Source organism: Nanorana parkeri, unplaced genomic scaffold, assembly GCF_000935625.1.
Source record: "Nanorana parkeri isolate BGI_ZX_2015 unplaced genomic scaffold, ASM93562v1 scaffold423, whole genome shotgun sequence".
NCBI lineage: Eukaryota > Metazoa > Chordata > Amphibia > Anura > Dicroglossidae > Nanorana > Nanorana parkeri.
In genome coordinates, this window is record NW_017306691.1 from 1,061,389 (window position 1) to 1,075,834 (window position 14,446).

Below are 14,446 nucleotides of genomic sequence, written 5' to 3' on the forward strand. Positions count from 1 at the left end.
AAAAAAAAAAAAAAAAAAAAAAAAAACTACAAATATACATTTTTATTTTTAGTTATGCTGTGTGAATGGGAACAGAAACATATTGGGGATTTTCTCAAATTTGACTGCAAAAGTGGAACTGCACTTTAAAGATGTAACACTGTTTGAGGTGGGGCGGAAATCTTTACAAAATTTGTAAATATTTAGTGAGGGTATAACCCCACTCCAGGAGTCCTGCTTTAACTGAATATGTTATTATACAGGAATTTAATAAGCAAGTAAAGTCACCTAAAAAGTGTACCAAAATACTCACTTGTTCTTTGTTTGCCTGGCAGTCCAGCACTCTCCCTTTCTTCATAAACTGAATGAACATTGACCTGATAGTCAGTGAATGGAAGAAGATCTAAAAAAAAAAAACATAGTAATTATATACCCAACAATACACCTTTCAATCCTGAGCAAGCTGAAAGCAGATCACAAAATGAACTCAGAGCTTACTCAAATGTTAGAACCCTTACTGAAATACCTGGACCATGCATCACATTTTGGAAAGCAAATAACAGCTAAAAAAAAAAATGAAAAAAATGGAGCAACATAGAAGCTAAAAGAACAAGATGGAAGCTACATCTTGTGAACTTTTGGGTTCCATCATTGCAAACTGCAGAAACTTTCCCCCGCAGCTATCTGGATCAATACAACATGATGCTCACCTTGCTGACAATTTTAACGAAAGGAAACCTAAACTAGGTTTCTATGATGTTGCCCATCTGGATAGCACTGTAAAAACATCTACTTAAAGGGCGTCTTCTTGTGAAATTCTCTATGCTCACATTCCAGTTTTTGCTCTAAAACATGGGGGAGGGAAAAATCTTAAAGGGGCCCACCCCAACACTTGTTTTTGATGTTAAGAAAACAAAACAAAGTTAATATCACCAAACATCTCTTCAGTTTAGTTGCTCTAATTACCCAATGCGAGTGAGATTTTACACACACTTCACCCCACCCCATCAAATTGAATTACAATCTTCATTTGAATTCTCCATTGCAAGTGAAATCTTACTTGTTAGCACAACCATGTTATCAGTTTGAGAGATGGATAATTCAGTAACATCCTCCGGTCTCTTGACAGGGAAAAAGCGTACAAGGAAGTTGGACAGCTCAATGGAAGTTGGTGGAGACCAAGTGACACGCATTGTGTCAGGACCAGTATTAGTGAAGCGCAAGTCTGTTGGGGGTGGAACAGCTAAAACATGAAACACAGGAATAAAAAGTTAGCCAATACAAGAAGTATGCACATTCCAAACATACATGCACAGTACATGCAAACACTACATGAAACTTTAACAAAAAAATTAAAAAGTAACAACTCTATAAATCGTGCTTAACTAGATTTACAAAAGGGTTATTAATGTTGGTATTTAAGGTTCCAGATTATAAGAGGAACAAATCAGGTTTACCGAATGCAAATTCAAGTAATTCTTTGACCAGCCATAAATGCAATTTCTCAATAGGTCAGTGCAAAACAGCAATAGTGTACAGAATGCAGTAAACCATGACACCCAGTCAGCAGTCAGTCATAAAAGGCCAGTCAATATTTTTTTTTTTTCTTAAAGCGGAAGGAAAGTTTAGAACCTTATGTAAAGCAGACCTTCAATCTAAAATGTTGGCACTCCTACACAAGTTTAAAAAGCCAATATACATTTTTTTCTTGTTTAAATTTCTTTTAGTCCAGCCCTGCCCCATGTCATCATTGTTGCCTACACAAGAATGAAAGGTCTGTTCTGCAGCCTACTGGGATAGCCATGTCACATATCCCAGGAGACTGCAGGAGCAGGGACACAGGGTGAACAGAGGGTGGACCTGGTGGTGTGTCATCAGGCTCCCAATGAGGTCAAAGAAATAGATGTGAAGCCCAGGCTATAGCAGTAGAGCAACGGATCACCACAGGACAATGCTGGGTAGACTAGTACATTTCTGAAAATAACTACAAACCAGTTTGAAGTTCCCCTTTCAGATAGGGATCCAGAGAGCATATAAAAAAGGTAAAAGATTTACCCTCACATCCTGTTCTGGGGACTGGTTCCACCTGGGAAGTGAACATAAATGTCCGCAGTAGGGAGACAGACCCCAGTAAAATCAGTTTAAGTGATGGGATTATAGTAAAACGAAAATCACGTTGGCATGGGTTACTGTATTTTGCACGTCTTCATAAATGAAAACTCACATTTCACTACTGTATTAAAATTGTATCTTGACCCTACATCCATATAACAGAAAATTACAGTAGTATATAAAATGTTTAATATATAGATTTTCTTTTTTTTTTAAAATAAAAATATGCTACTACTCAGTTTTACATAGGACAGAAACAGTTTATACATACAAGATTCTAAAGGTTTTAAAAACAGGTATGGTTTTTCAATATTGGAACTTGAAGTAAAGACTCTTTTTGAAGGACATTCAACATGCATGCAGCAACAACCGACATTTCAACAGTTACATGCAGTGCAGAAGGTAGACACTGTTGTATGTGATTCACCCACATGAAAATATTAGCCATGTTTTGGTAAATTTGCTTCGCATTGTATAAATATTTTGCACTTCGAAAGGAAGTCAGGCTTCACTTGTTAGGTAAAGCTTTGGTAGCAGATTCTACAAGTTACTACACCTGAAGTGCACTTGTTTTGTACAAGAACATTTGCCCAAATTGTTCTTGCTTTTTGAAGCATAAAGCAAATATTATACAGACAGATGAGCTAGGTTTCAAGGAGACCTTTTCCCCTTATTTCTTGCCCTGAGATACAGAGCACATCCATTTCTATCCAAAGAAGGCTTCCTATAGGGAAAGAACCTATAATCGATGGGTAGTTTCAAGTTACTAGCTTTGATGACACAGCAGCAATAAACCTACCATGCCAATTTATTTAATTACAAGCTAGAAACTTCTGGAAAAGGTTATCTTAAAAGTGCAAGAATCCCCCATCAAAGATATTCCTGGGGCCACCAATATCCTTTTCCTTATGCAGGTGAACACATGCAACAGAACCCTCCTCTGCAGATGGCAAGGTTTGTACAATCACCCGTTTGTTGTATGATTGTGGTCGGGGTGCTCTCTCCGCCGTTAATGAGTGTTATCACGCTGATCTCATAATCAATGCCGGGCTCCAGTCCTGAGACCTTGTAATACCCCTGTGAAGGATGCACAAACTCCTCGTAGACTGGGACAGACTCTCCTGCAGCAACCACCGTGATTCGGTAGCCGATAATGGTGGAGGAGTTAAGGGGTGTCCATCTCAGGTCAATACTTGTATCGGTTACATCGACAAACTTTAGGTCAGTGAGCTGGGGGATCTCTGGCAGGGTGACGCAGGAAAGAAGCAAAAGGGAATGGAGGCAGGGGGAGGAAGCAAAGCATGTCAATTAAGAATTGCATAATTACAAGTATTAAAGCAGTACAAAAATTAGAAAAAGCAACTGATACTCAAAGTGTGTCTGATTTAATGAAAACAAGTGTGGAATTGATGCTTTACTGCATTGAAGTTTGCAAAGCTTGTGCAGGTAGTACCTTTACATGTGCAATCTGATCTGTCTAAAGTACATGTGCAAAAACTTTTGAAAATGCTAAGAGGTTAGCATATAGCAGTTTCAGTTCTGGGTTTAATGCATTGAAGACTCAAGTGGCAGGAGAAACTTATGATTTTAAAGTGCGCCTGTCCTCTACCTACATTGTATGTGGCCATTATGTGGGATACACCAATGGTCATCCTCAAACAAAAAGGTGTCTAAAAACACACATAGCCATCAGCACTGTCAAGAAGTCAAACACTTTAAAAAGTGCACCATGCTGGTTCTGATGGGTGCTTAGTTTTCAACCCGCATTTTTTTTTTTTTATTATTGACAGTGTTGCTGTGGGAATGGACTTTTAGAAGAACCATCAATAAGCACTAAGCTGAGCTGGATTGACTATAAAAACATACTGCATTACAACTCCTGGCTCCGTGAGAACAGTAGAGAACAATGAAGCTATATGCCAGTTTAGCTTACAAGATAAGTTTCCTCCACTGAGACAATAATGGCTCATGTCATGGGGACGCGATTAAGAAACGTGGAGAACATAAAATTAGCAAACGTAGATTTTGTCTGCTGCAACCAATCAAAATTGTTGTTTAACATTTTCCTAAAATGCAAGGCAAGTAGGATTTGTTGCCATTAATAACATAAATCTGTATTCATTTTTGGATTCTTGTTGCCTTGTCCCTATTCGAGAGATCACCTCTCACGTCATGTCTTGGTGACAACCATCACTGGCAGCTAGGAAGGTAAATCCTTCCTAGCCAGGACAAAGACAAAGTAAAAAACTTTGGCACTTTCAAACCTTACAAAGCAGAATAAATGAAAATATGAAAATGAAGGTCAGTTGGCTCAAATAAATAGTCTAAATTTTATAATGCTATTTGGCCTACATATACACTCCTATATGCATTGTGATCATCAAGTCATCACCCGTCTGGCTCTAAAGCTTTAAGTGTATGCAAAAGCAAAAAAAACAACAAAAAACATGTGTAAAACAGGTAACATCTAGACCCTGTCAGGATTTGTTTGCAATTTGTCTCCCTGCCAGGGAGATTAAGCCCCAGTTCACATCTATGCAATGCGGGAATGTTTTGCAGGTCCCTGCATCACCCAAGATCATGCGTGACATTGTTTGGTGCCTTGATTTCTTAATGGCACCCCAAAGCACATGTACCACATGTTACACTGCACCTCAATATGCGATTAAAAAAATAAATAAAACAAAGGGCCATGCACTTTGATACGGTAGGCAAGCTATTCAAATGAATATGCTGCCCTAGTACAACAAATGGTAATGCATGTAAAAACACGCAGCAAAGCACATGTGATGTTACAATGCACAAATGTGAACCCAAGCTAACTCTGTTTTCCCTGGTGAGCACAGCCACCGACAAGGTGATGGAAATCCAAAATCTTATAGTTGTCACCAGCAAGAGGTGAGGGGGAAATCCTCCAATAAAAAAGGTCAAATGCTCCAGTGACAACAGTCCAAGATGAGACAAATCCCTCATTTAGGAAGATTGCCTCTAGTATCTGGTTAGACAGAAAGTTAAATGGAAATCTTCCCAGTGGCGAAGAAAACCCTTATAGAAAAAAAAAAAAGGGAACCCAAAAACCCCATCCCTACACAATCCAATACAACAAAATATTGTTGAATATGCATACACTTTTAACAATTCAAGCTGCCTAAATGTTGTTCAGTATCAGTTACACTGGCTATGCAGACAAATAGATGATTTGCTAGAAATGCAGTGTAAAAAAGGTTCATTGGAAAAATGTCCAGACACATTTCTATTTTAACAGAAGCATCATCAGCATTGGGTCAAGCAGAGATTAGTACACTATATATCTAATGGTTGCAATAAAATATTTGCCAGATACTGTGGAAAGCAGACGAGTTATGAACACACAAGGCACCTTACATCTGGGGAGAAGGACTTTATTATCTATGTAGTGATATTGTTTTAGTTTAGAAGATTAAGCCCAGTACCAAAAAGGCAGACTTGGTAAGCAAGATCTGCCCATCCCCAAACAATTCAGTGCCGCTACTGTGAATCCTAACCAGCATAAATTCACATCAGGCTTGTATACAATAGAAATGATCTACAGCGATAGAAATTCTATATTCTAAATCGAAATAGAAAAGATTTCCTATGGAAATCTTGAAATTGTTTTTGTAAGTATGCTGAGTAACTCAATGTGTTTGATTGATCATATCAGCTACGGAATTCAACTGGCACATGTTATGCTGCAATCTGTCACACTACTTGTAATATCACATAATATGGCCAGGCTTATTGCGGTCCTTCAGCACTAAATCTGAAGGCAACACAAACACAGTAGGCACAACTGACAAAACTTCTACATGTTTAGGTGTAGCATTCCCAATTCTAATAGCGCATTTAAAACTACTGGAGCGCAAAAAGGAAGAGATTAAACCTATGTTTTTTCCCCCCAAATACTCGAGAAGGTGATATATATCTATCTATCTATCTATCTATCTATCTATAGATGGATATTCTATAGATATCTATATTTAAGGCTGAATAAAAAAAAGTGGTCATAATTTCAGCAAGATTTGTTTCATATTTTTGTGTGCCCTTCACAACTCTTTTGCCAATGTAAGCTGCACCAAGCAAGAATAATGAAGCAAAGCATTGCGGCAAAAGCAATAGAAATAGGACATAAGTAGCAGCCGCGGTAACAGATTTATCACGGCCAGACTGTCTAGTTATAAAGCTGCAGTAATAGTCCCATCAATACCAGGGTTGTTTCCTAAGGAAGTAACCAGAGGTAAAATAGACACAGAATAGTCAAGTCATTACCTTGAGTGATTATTTTGGAGAGAGGGACACTTTCCTCATCTCCTTTAACTGCATAGACACTGATATTATATTCCACACCAGGACTAAGGTTCTCAAAAACAAAGGAGGATTGGCTTGCATCAACATCATCTTCTGTTGGATATCCAAGCTGCCTTTCCGTGGGAGAGGAGGTTATCCTGTACCCAGTAATTCCTGCAGGAGTAAAGTATAAAAGTATAAGCAAATAATTTAGAAACTAAAAAAAACCCACAAAAAACGCTATAAGCAGCTCTCTAGGTATGGTGCCAGCAGATGGGACACCGTAATAAAAACCAGTCCAAAAAGTCTAAAGGCAATATAAAATCAGTAGCTTACATACCATACAATAGTCTACATGAATCGTAGTTCTGTTAATCATATGTCATATATTATACTCAAAGATGAAATATAATGCTAAAAGGCTTTAACTGTATTTGCTTATGTAATATTTAATGTAATAGTTTAATAGGTGGTTTGATGGAATTTCACTCCATGTGATTTAGGGAGACTCTTGTATGGTATTGGGTATGTGAAGTTGAACATTTTAGATTGAATTTAGTTTTCTGTTTTGGAGCCACAAATAAATGCCAACTTGAAAAATTAAGGGTCATCATTAAATCGCCACCTAACTCCACATACTCAGCTAAACTCCTTACCTGGAGAGGTACTTCTATCCCAGTAGATGGTCAGAGTGATAGAATCTGATCTTGGCAGGAAACGAAGGTTGGTTGGTGGTGAAATTGCTGCAAGACAATTAAAAAAGCATTAGCTTGTTAAATATCACTGTTCTAAGACAAGGTTATAATGCAAATCAAAACAGGAGCAGAGAACAGGACGTAAAACAAAACCAGGAAACACAGAAAGAAAAGGAACTGTAAAAGCTGCTGTGAAAACAGCATTTTGTTCTATTTCTGTTTAGTCTACGGATCTCCAACTATGCCTCAGAGTCTGGGTCAATATGCACAGCTTAGCAGACTTACGCCATCTAATTCCATTTGCAAATATCATTGATTTAGGAACAAAGCAAAATATATCTGAAGGACCAGTAAGAGTCTGTTACACTTTTAGCATAAGGGGCATTGGGCGGGGTTTACAATGGTACTGCAGAACACACATCAGTATCTGCCACTGTTTGCTTGAAGTACATATAAACCCTAACTGAATATTTTGTGAGCTAAAAAACGATGCATCAAACCACAGCTAGGTTTACACTTTCATCTTTTTTTGCATCTCAGTTCTGCTGATCTCCAGCTTACCTTCCTGTCTACATACATTCACTACACCAACTCCTACCCATCATTTCTCAGGCCAGTTTCCTGATAGTGATTAACGGTGGACTATGTCTGTGTAATATGTCAATTTGTAAAAAGAATTACCATGTTAAAGCTTACATGCCATTTATGTGATTGGGTTTACATATACTTTATTAAAAGAGCTTGACTGACATGCATTTTCAGGTAACAAGTCACATGAGAAAACAAGTGTTTCAAGACCAGATTGTTCCTTAATAAAGTAATAAAATGCCAGCGTGCATGTAAACCTTAACCCCTTCACAAAGCTATAGGAGGCTTTGTACCATGGCCATAAATGAAAAACAAAATTGGATTTATTCTTACGAGTTACAACTGTCTTGGTGATGGGGGATTCGCTCTCTTCACCATCCTTGAGAACAGAGATGCTGTAGGTATACTCAACACCTGGTGTAAGGCCAGAGATCACAATACTGCCAGACTCTGAGACAACATCTCTGGGTGCTTCACCACCTTGGCTGGGACGTACATCCAACTGTTTAATTTAACAAGACAAAGAAGATTATTATATTGTAAGGTGCCTGTTCATAAAATGCTATAGCACCAAACACTTCTACAGTTGAAATGGCATTATATAAAATACTCACCACCCTCCTGGACCAGAAAGCATGTTACAAAAAGAGATGAATACAAAATTTAAAAAATGTATACATCCCACCCTTGTCATACTACAGATTTCTTCCAGTAATTAGTCATTAGATTTGTTAAATTAGGTCTATAAAAACAATGTCCCTGATTGAAGACAATGTGCCAAGGAAGGTTACCCAAGTCAGTGAAAAGGGAACTAGGTTTCATATTTTGGTTAGGTAGCATAAGCCAATGAGAGGTGGTTTGTATGTGTTACTGCATATCATTTTACAAGCTGGCTTGATTTCACCAAAGTAGGGGAGTATATTCAGACAACAAAAAGATATTGAAGTGATCGAGGGAGGATCACGACAAACAGCAGTATTAATGAGGGTCGGAGAGTCAAAATGAATTACAAAATGATATAAAATGTATTAATACAAAATCTCGGTCAGCCTAAATACACAAATGAACAACCACCTAGAATTATCTAAAATTGGTTATTGCAACAACCCTCACTCATACTTCCAAAACATGCACACATGGATATTACTGATCAGCATTATGGATGATACCGGTTTTATAACAAGGTTTTGAGAAAAAGAGAGTGTATATTCAGACACCATAATCTTTTTTTGGGTCTCCCTTCCAGTTTGGCTTGTCACACTGTACAGCTAAGGGGACAAAAGTTAGGAGAGCCAACTCATTCTCAAGAAAACCTGCCCTGGACTTTAGAAGCATGCTTATGAAGTCGAACTCTACCAAAACAAAAAATGGATAAAGCTCAATTCTAAAAGGAAAACTTGTAAAAGCAGTGAAAAATAGCCACAGCAGCCCACATATCTGTTATGGGCATGGGGGTGAAAGTTGGGCCTGTTGAGGCTGCCTAACTTAACTTCCTAACCGAATACCTGTTCTAGACCATATTAAAGCCAAGAACACCCCAATGACTGCCCTTCATTCCTATTCATCACATCATTTCTTAGTTAGTTTTTACCTTAAATCCGATTCTTGGCACAGGGGTCCATGTAATAATTATGGTGGTCTCAGTAACTTCTGTGTTATATGGAGGAATAGATCCAACAGGCTCCACTAAAAAAAAAGAAATTACATTTTACAGCAGATATCTCCACACAGAAATTTAAAAGGAGGATTTTTCTCTTTTAAATCCAGTACAAGATCCCCTCATCCATAAACATACGCTTCAACTAAATAAAAAGGTCTTCTCATCAGTAGTACAGGGTATAGTAAACATCATCTGTATAGATGCACAGTATGAAATACCACTGTTTACCCAAGAGAAGTCCGGGAGCGGTTTACTACAGTCTGTTCACATAACCCTTTTCCAGGGTTTGTGCTCAGAATTTCGCATGGAGGTTAGTTCAACAAGACAGCATTTGCCTAAACCTACATCCTGCAGACTGCTTGAAGTGGTCAGGCCTTCATCGCCAAGATTACAAAATATTCCGCTAAGGTTTACATGTCCAACAAACCTACAACCTACTTGGCTATTTGAAGTTTTCAGGGTGTATATTTAAACATCACTCAAGTATTCTTCAAACTACAAATTAGCAAACTGAAAAAATGAAAAGCGTGAGGTGTGTGCTTAGTTAAAGGACATAGGAAAGGGCTAGAGAATTGCTAGCTGGACAGTGAGACATTCCTAGAATACTGGCTGGTTTAACCAATTCATTGACAATACACGAAAATAGCAGTGGAAAGGGAGAAGTCTGTAACCAATTTATAGCCTGGGCAAAAGGAGAGGTTTTGCGGCTGCCCAGAAAGGATTATTTGATTAATGCATACACAGCAAGAATCTGTTTGATCCTAACGATCAGGCTTATTTTATGAAGTGTTATTTGGATGCTTAGGAGGGTAAAAATCTTTGCAAATTTTCCTGGAACTTTTCTTGCAGTACCCGTACAGACAGCCATCCGGCACATAAAACATGTTTAATTTCTAAACAAATTTTTTTAGTTTCTAACAGATCATCAATCGGACATATGTTCTATTCTGGAATAAATTAAAGGTACACTACACAAAAAATATGTCACCAGTTTCAATAACAAGTATAAAGAGAAAACAAAAAAAAACAAAAACCCAGAGAGGAGGAATAAGAACATTTATACTTACATGTTGAAAAGATTTCTGTAGAAGGCTGACTCTGCTGACTTCCTTTCAGTGCAACCAGAGAAACTGTATACTCTGTTCCAGGCTGCAGACTCTTCAGTTTATAGCTTGTTGTAGTGGTAGGTACATCGAACTGGTGAGGTTGACCACCACGGGTCTGAGACAGTGAAAGAACATAGCGATCGATCTTGGCTCGCGAAGGTGTCCATACAATAAGGACTGAAGACTCCGTCAAGTCTTCAAACTTTAAATCAGTGGGAGAATCCAACTCTGCATGGAAGAGAGGTTATCATACCATATCACATCAAGGGCAAAAGCAATGTTTAATTGTGAGAGTGTGCACACACATTATGAAAAAATGAGGGTGTCTGTGCAGGGGCTTCCCTGGCTTTTTAGGGCACGACATGTCGCCAAGCTCTAGTCATCCAGAAAATGAAAATTGACCGCTTCTGAACTGGACATTTTCCTCCTCTGGCTTATACAATAGTTTACCTGAGTCACCTTCATGAACATCTTCACTTAAAACAGCTACAAGAGATGTGAACTTACTGGTTGAGAAATCTCCTACAAGAGGCTGGCTCTCTTGTCCGCGGCTGACTGCATAGACTTCAAATCTGTAGGTGGTACCAGGGCGCAAGTTAACAACCTCTGCAAAGGTGCTTCGGCTCACTGGCAGGTTTTGAGTGTCAAGGCCTGTTGGCCTAACCGGCGTCACTACAACACGGTATCCAGACACTTCACTTGCTGGAGCGTTCCATGAAATGGTTATCTTCATGTCAGTTGCATCAAGCAGTTGCAGATCGGTGGGTGATGGAACAGTCACTGTACAAAACCAACATGATTGTCAATTTATACTGCCAACTATGGAAACTGCAGGCAAAAGCGGATCAGGAGGTACAAATGAAAATAAATAAAAATATTGAAAAGGCCGGTTAAGCTTTCTGGTTCAATTTTGTAAGACAGAAGGCTCTGTTTACAAAGTTTTACACAAGGATTTTTATTGAACTGCTTCCATATTGGAGGATATAACTGTACATTCTCACATGTTTAGACAGCAGAGAGGTTCAGCTACAGGCAGAGCTGATGGACCAGCTCTGTGCCTTGTGTAAATGGTCATCACATTGTTAGCAGAAGGTCATTAGTTTCCAATGAAAGCAAGCTGCCGCAGCAAATAGAGGCTGTAAATTTTTAACCCTTTCACCCACCTTTCTTGCACGTGTGTCAGCAATTTTCGGTTCATGCTCAGACCTGTATGTTAACCCCTTCACCTTCATTATCCTGCACATTAACCCCTTATCTCCATTCTCTTACTGTATGTGACCTGTACATTAGCCCCTTCACCATCTCTTCCCCTTGTGCATCTTTACATTAATGGTATCTAGTGCACCATTACAAATCTCCATATTTTAACACCCTGAATATCAGCAGGTTTGTTAATTTCTTCCAAATTGTGCTTTCCTGGAATGGAAATTTGTATTTACCATGTTCTATAACAAAGGGAAACAGTTTTCTCCAATTTATTTTTCTCTTCTCTAAAAAGCAGCAGTTATTAAAATACACCAAAAGAAAGCTCCATTGGGTTCCAAAAGAATATAAAATTTGGGTACAGTGTTGCATGAGTAATTCCTCAGTCAAACTATCACAGCATGGAAAATTAAACTAAAAAAGATTTTGTATTTATTCTTATTATTCTAATGTGCTTGCTTTATGAATTGAGCTATAGGGTATTGAAACCGTTTTGCCTTGCAATTGCTACATTTGTTGCAATAAAAGGGTTAATACTAAAAAAAATTTGGTGAGTAACAGTTTCTCTAGAAAACACCTATATTTAGTATCTAAGGGGTTACTATGAGGTATCACACCCTCAACGTTTCAGAGTGGGTACCTAAGAAGTCTGCATTATGCATTTATGAATTGTTGTTGTTTCACTACAAAGTATTCAGACAGCCATCATGTGAGCACAAAAAGTTACTTATATTTTGTTAAAGTAAACAAAATAAACCCACTTAGCCTTTCTTAAAAAGGCTAAAAAAACAAACAAAAAAAAAAAAACCAGAATAAGTCGGTTTGTTAGTCTTTACTCATAAGTTCTTGAAGTCAGCCTGGTAAAGACTACAAGAATTTTCAGCCACTACAAACATGAGAGGAAGCAGCCAAATGCAGCAAGGTACTGAGAAACCTACAGACTTTGACTTCAATTCAAATTCATTCAAATTCATTCCTGGCCTTGAACCACGAAGCATGTTCCTAAAAGTAGTTTAAAAATTCAGTCTATAATCTCATCCATCAATCCAGACATATTGAAATATGAGGTGCCAATGTAAGTATGCACATTATTGTGGGAAAAAGTGAATTTTCTGCCCACTTCTTTTCACACTGTGCCAATTCAAGTTTTATCACCAATGATAAGTGTGACAGATCTACCTTGTTGTGGGGTTCCAGTGGTTTCCTTCTGGATGGTAATTGGAGTACTTTCCTGACTGTCTTCTACTGCATAGATTGTTATGTTGTATTCAACACCTGGGTAAAGGTCAGTGAGGGTCACTGAAGTAGCAGTGTCTGGGAGGATAAGTTCTGTACTGGCTCCTTCCATAGTTGGAGTATAGACAACTCTGTAGCCTGTAAAACAGAAAAATATAACTTCCACTCAGATAAGCAGCTTTAACACAGCAGTCAACATACAGTAGGCCTACAGCAGCCATTCACTGACTGTCCCCATAAGACCTTAAAAATTTGATTGTGAAGCCAGATGATTAAAACGGTAGCTACAGACCCTAGATGACAACAGACTATGCATTATTCTGCTACCAAATAGTGTTTTATAAAAGATTGTTGCAAAAATGTTTATGTTCACATTTGTGCTTGTGACGGAAGGGATTGGGAGCACTTGTAGATCTGACAACGACCTATCATGGAGGAAAAAAGACAATAGTGATTGATCAAATGTATAAATCCAGCCTATTGCCTCTGTCAAAGGCGGCTCAGAGCCTACAAAGATTGGGCAAGGACCATATCTGACTATAGACACATGAAGACTGCTTCATGGTGTCATACAAAGTAAATGATCAGTTGATTACATATATATTTGCAGAATATTCAATAGCCAGTGTACATTTTGAAGGCAAAGCACAATGCATGCAAGCTCTTACCGGTAATAGGAGCTTGAGGTTTGGTCCAGCTGATCATAATTGATGTATCATCAACGTGTTCAATATTGTATTCTGGAGGGCTGTCGGGTGCTGAAAAAAAACAATAATTTTTACTGGACATTTATGAAGTCAATTTTATCAAAAATCGAAGTAGCTTAAATATCCCTAGCCGATCATAAAGTAACCATTTGCAAATTGATAAGCAACACAATAAAAAAAAAAAAAACAACACACACACACACTTACCAGTTGTCTGAGAAGTGGACAAGATTAAGCTCTTTCCTCCCTCCTCACTGATCTCATACACATTAACAATATATTTACGGCCCGGCAGAAGGTCTGGGATACTGACAGAAGAAGCAGTGTTGGGGAAATATAAAAAAAAAAAAAAAAAAAAAAAAAAATCTAAAAAGTAGCCCACAAAATGATAATGTCCGAAAGCATACAACTGCAAGCTTATTTTAAAAAGTATATATAAAAATCAGAGATATGTCATACCTAGTTAGGATCTTAGATTTACGACATTAAAATAAACTGACACCAAATAACAGGCTGGAATCTGTGCACCACAACATCTAGCTGTATTTAAGACTTCATTTTGACACATACCCAAGTAACGCTTTTCCTCTCCCTCCTCGCTGAGCTCATATTCCACACGGAATCCAGAGACCGTATCAGAAGCAGAGACCCAAGACACCACAAAACTGTGTGAAGTGATCTCTGTTACAGACTCTGAAGTGACCACTATTGCTGGAAGAGGTCTAGATTCCCCAGACTGAGTTGGACCTGTAAAAAAAAAAGAAAAAGGAGGGGGTTATTTTTTAGGTGTACATAAGTCAGTCAATCTAAGGACATTCTATAATGACCATATAAAACAACTCAGAGTGGGGGGGG

The 14,446-nt window shown here is 38.2% G+C and overlaps 1 protein-coding gene across 11 annotated transcripts in view; it reads right to left on the reverse strand.

Moving 5' to 3' along the window:
* The window catches only part of FN1 (fibronectin 1), a 62,396-nt gene that overhangs the window by 18,776 nt on the left and 29,174 nt on the right, over positions 1-14,446 (reverse strand). For 7 of the 11 annotated variants that reach the window (XM_018559955.1, XM_018559953.1, XM_018559956.1 and 4 more), the window contains exons 15-26: positions 14,162-14,338; positions 13,799-13,927; positions 13,553-13,642; positions 12,828-13,022; positions 10,953-11,225; positions 10,407-10,673; positions 9,271-9,365; positions 8,013-8,181; positions 7,053-7,139; positions 6,379-6,570; positions 1,040-1,222; positions 293-382 (exon numbers count right to left, since the gene is read on the reverse strand). In XM_018559955.1, coding sequence (XP_018415457.1) covers positions 293-382; positions 1,040-1,222; positions 6,379-6,570; positions 7,053-7,139; positions 8,013-8,181; positions 9,271-9,365; positions 10,407-10,673; positions 10,953-11,225; positions 12,828-13,022; positions 13,553-13,642; positions 13,799-13,927; positions 14,162-14,338 — 1,947 coding nt within the window. Of the gene's footprint in view, positions 1-292; positions 383-1,039; positions 1,223-3,059; positions 3,333-6,378; positions 6,571-7,052; positions 7,140-8,012; positions 8,182-9,270; positions 9,366-10,406; positions 10,674-10,952; positions 11,226-12,827; positions 13,023-13,552; positions 13,643-13,798; positions 13,928-14,161; positions 14,339-14,446 lie in introns of all 11 variants that reach the window. The other 4 variants (XM_018559954.1, XM_018559949.1, XM_018559946.1 and 1 more) reach the window with 1 other exon arrangement.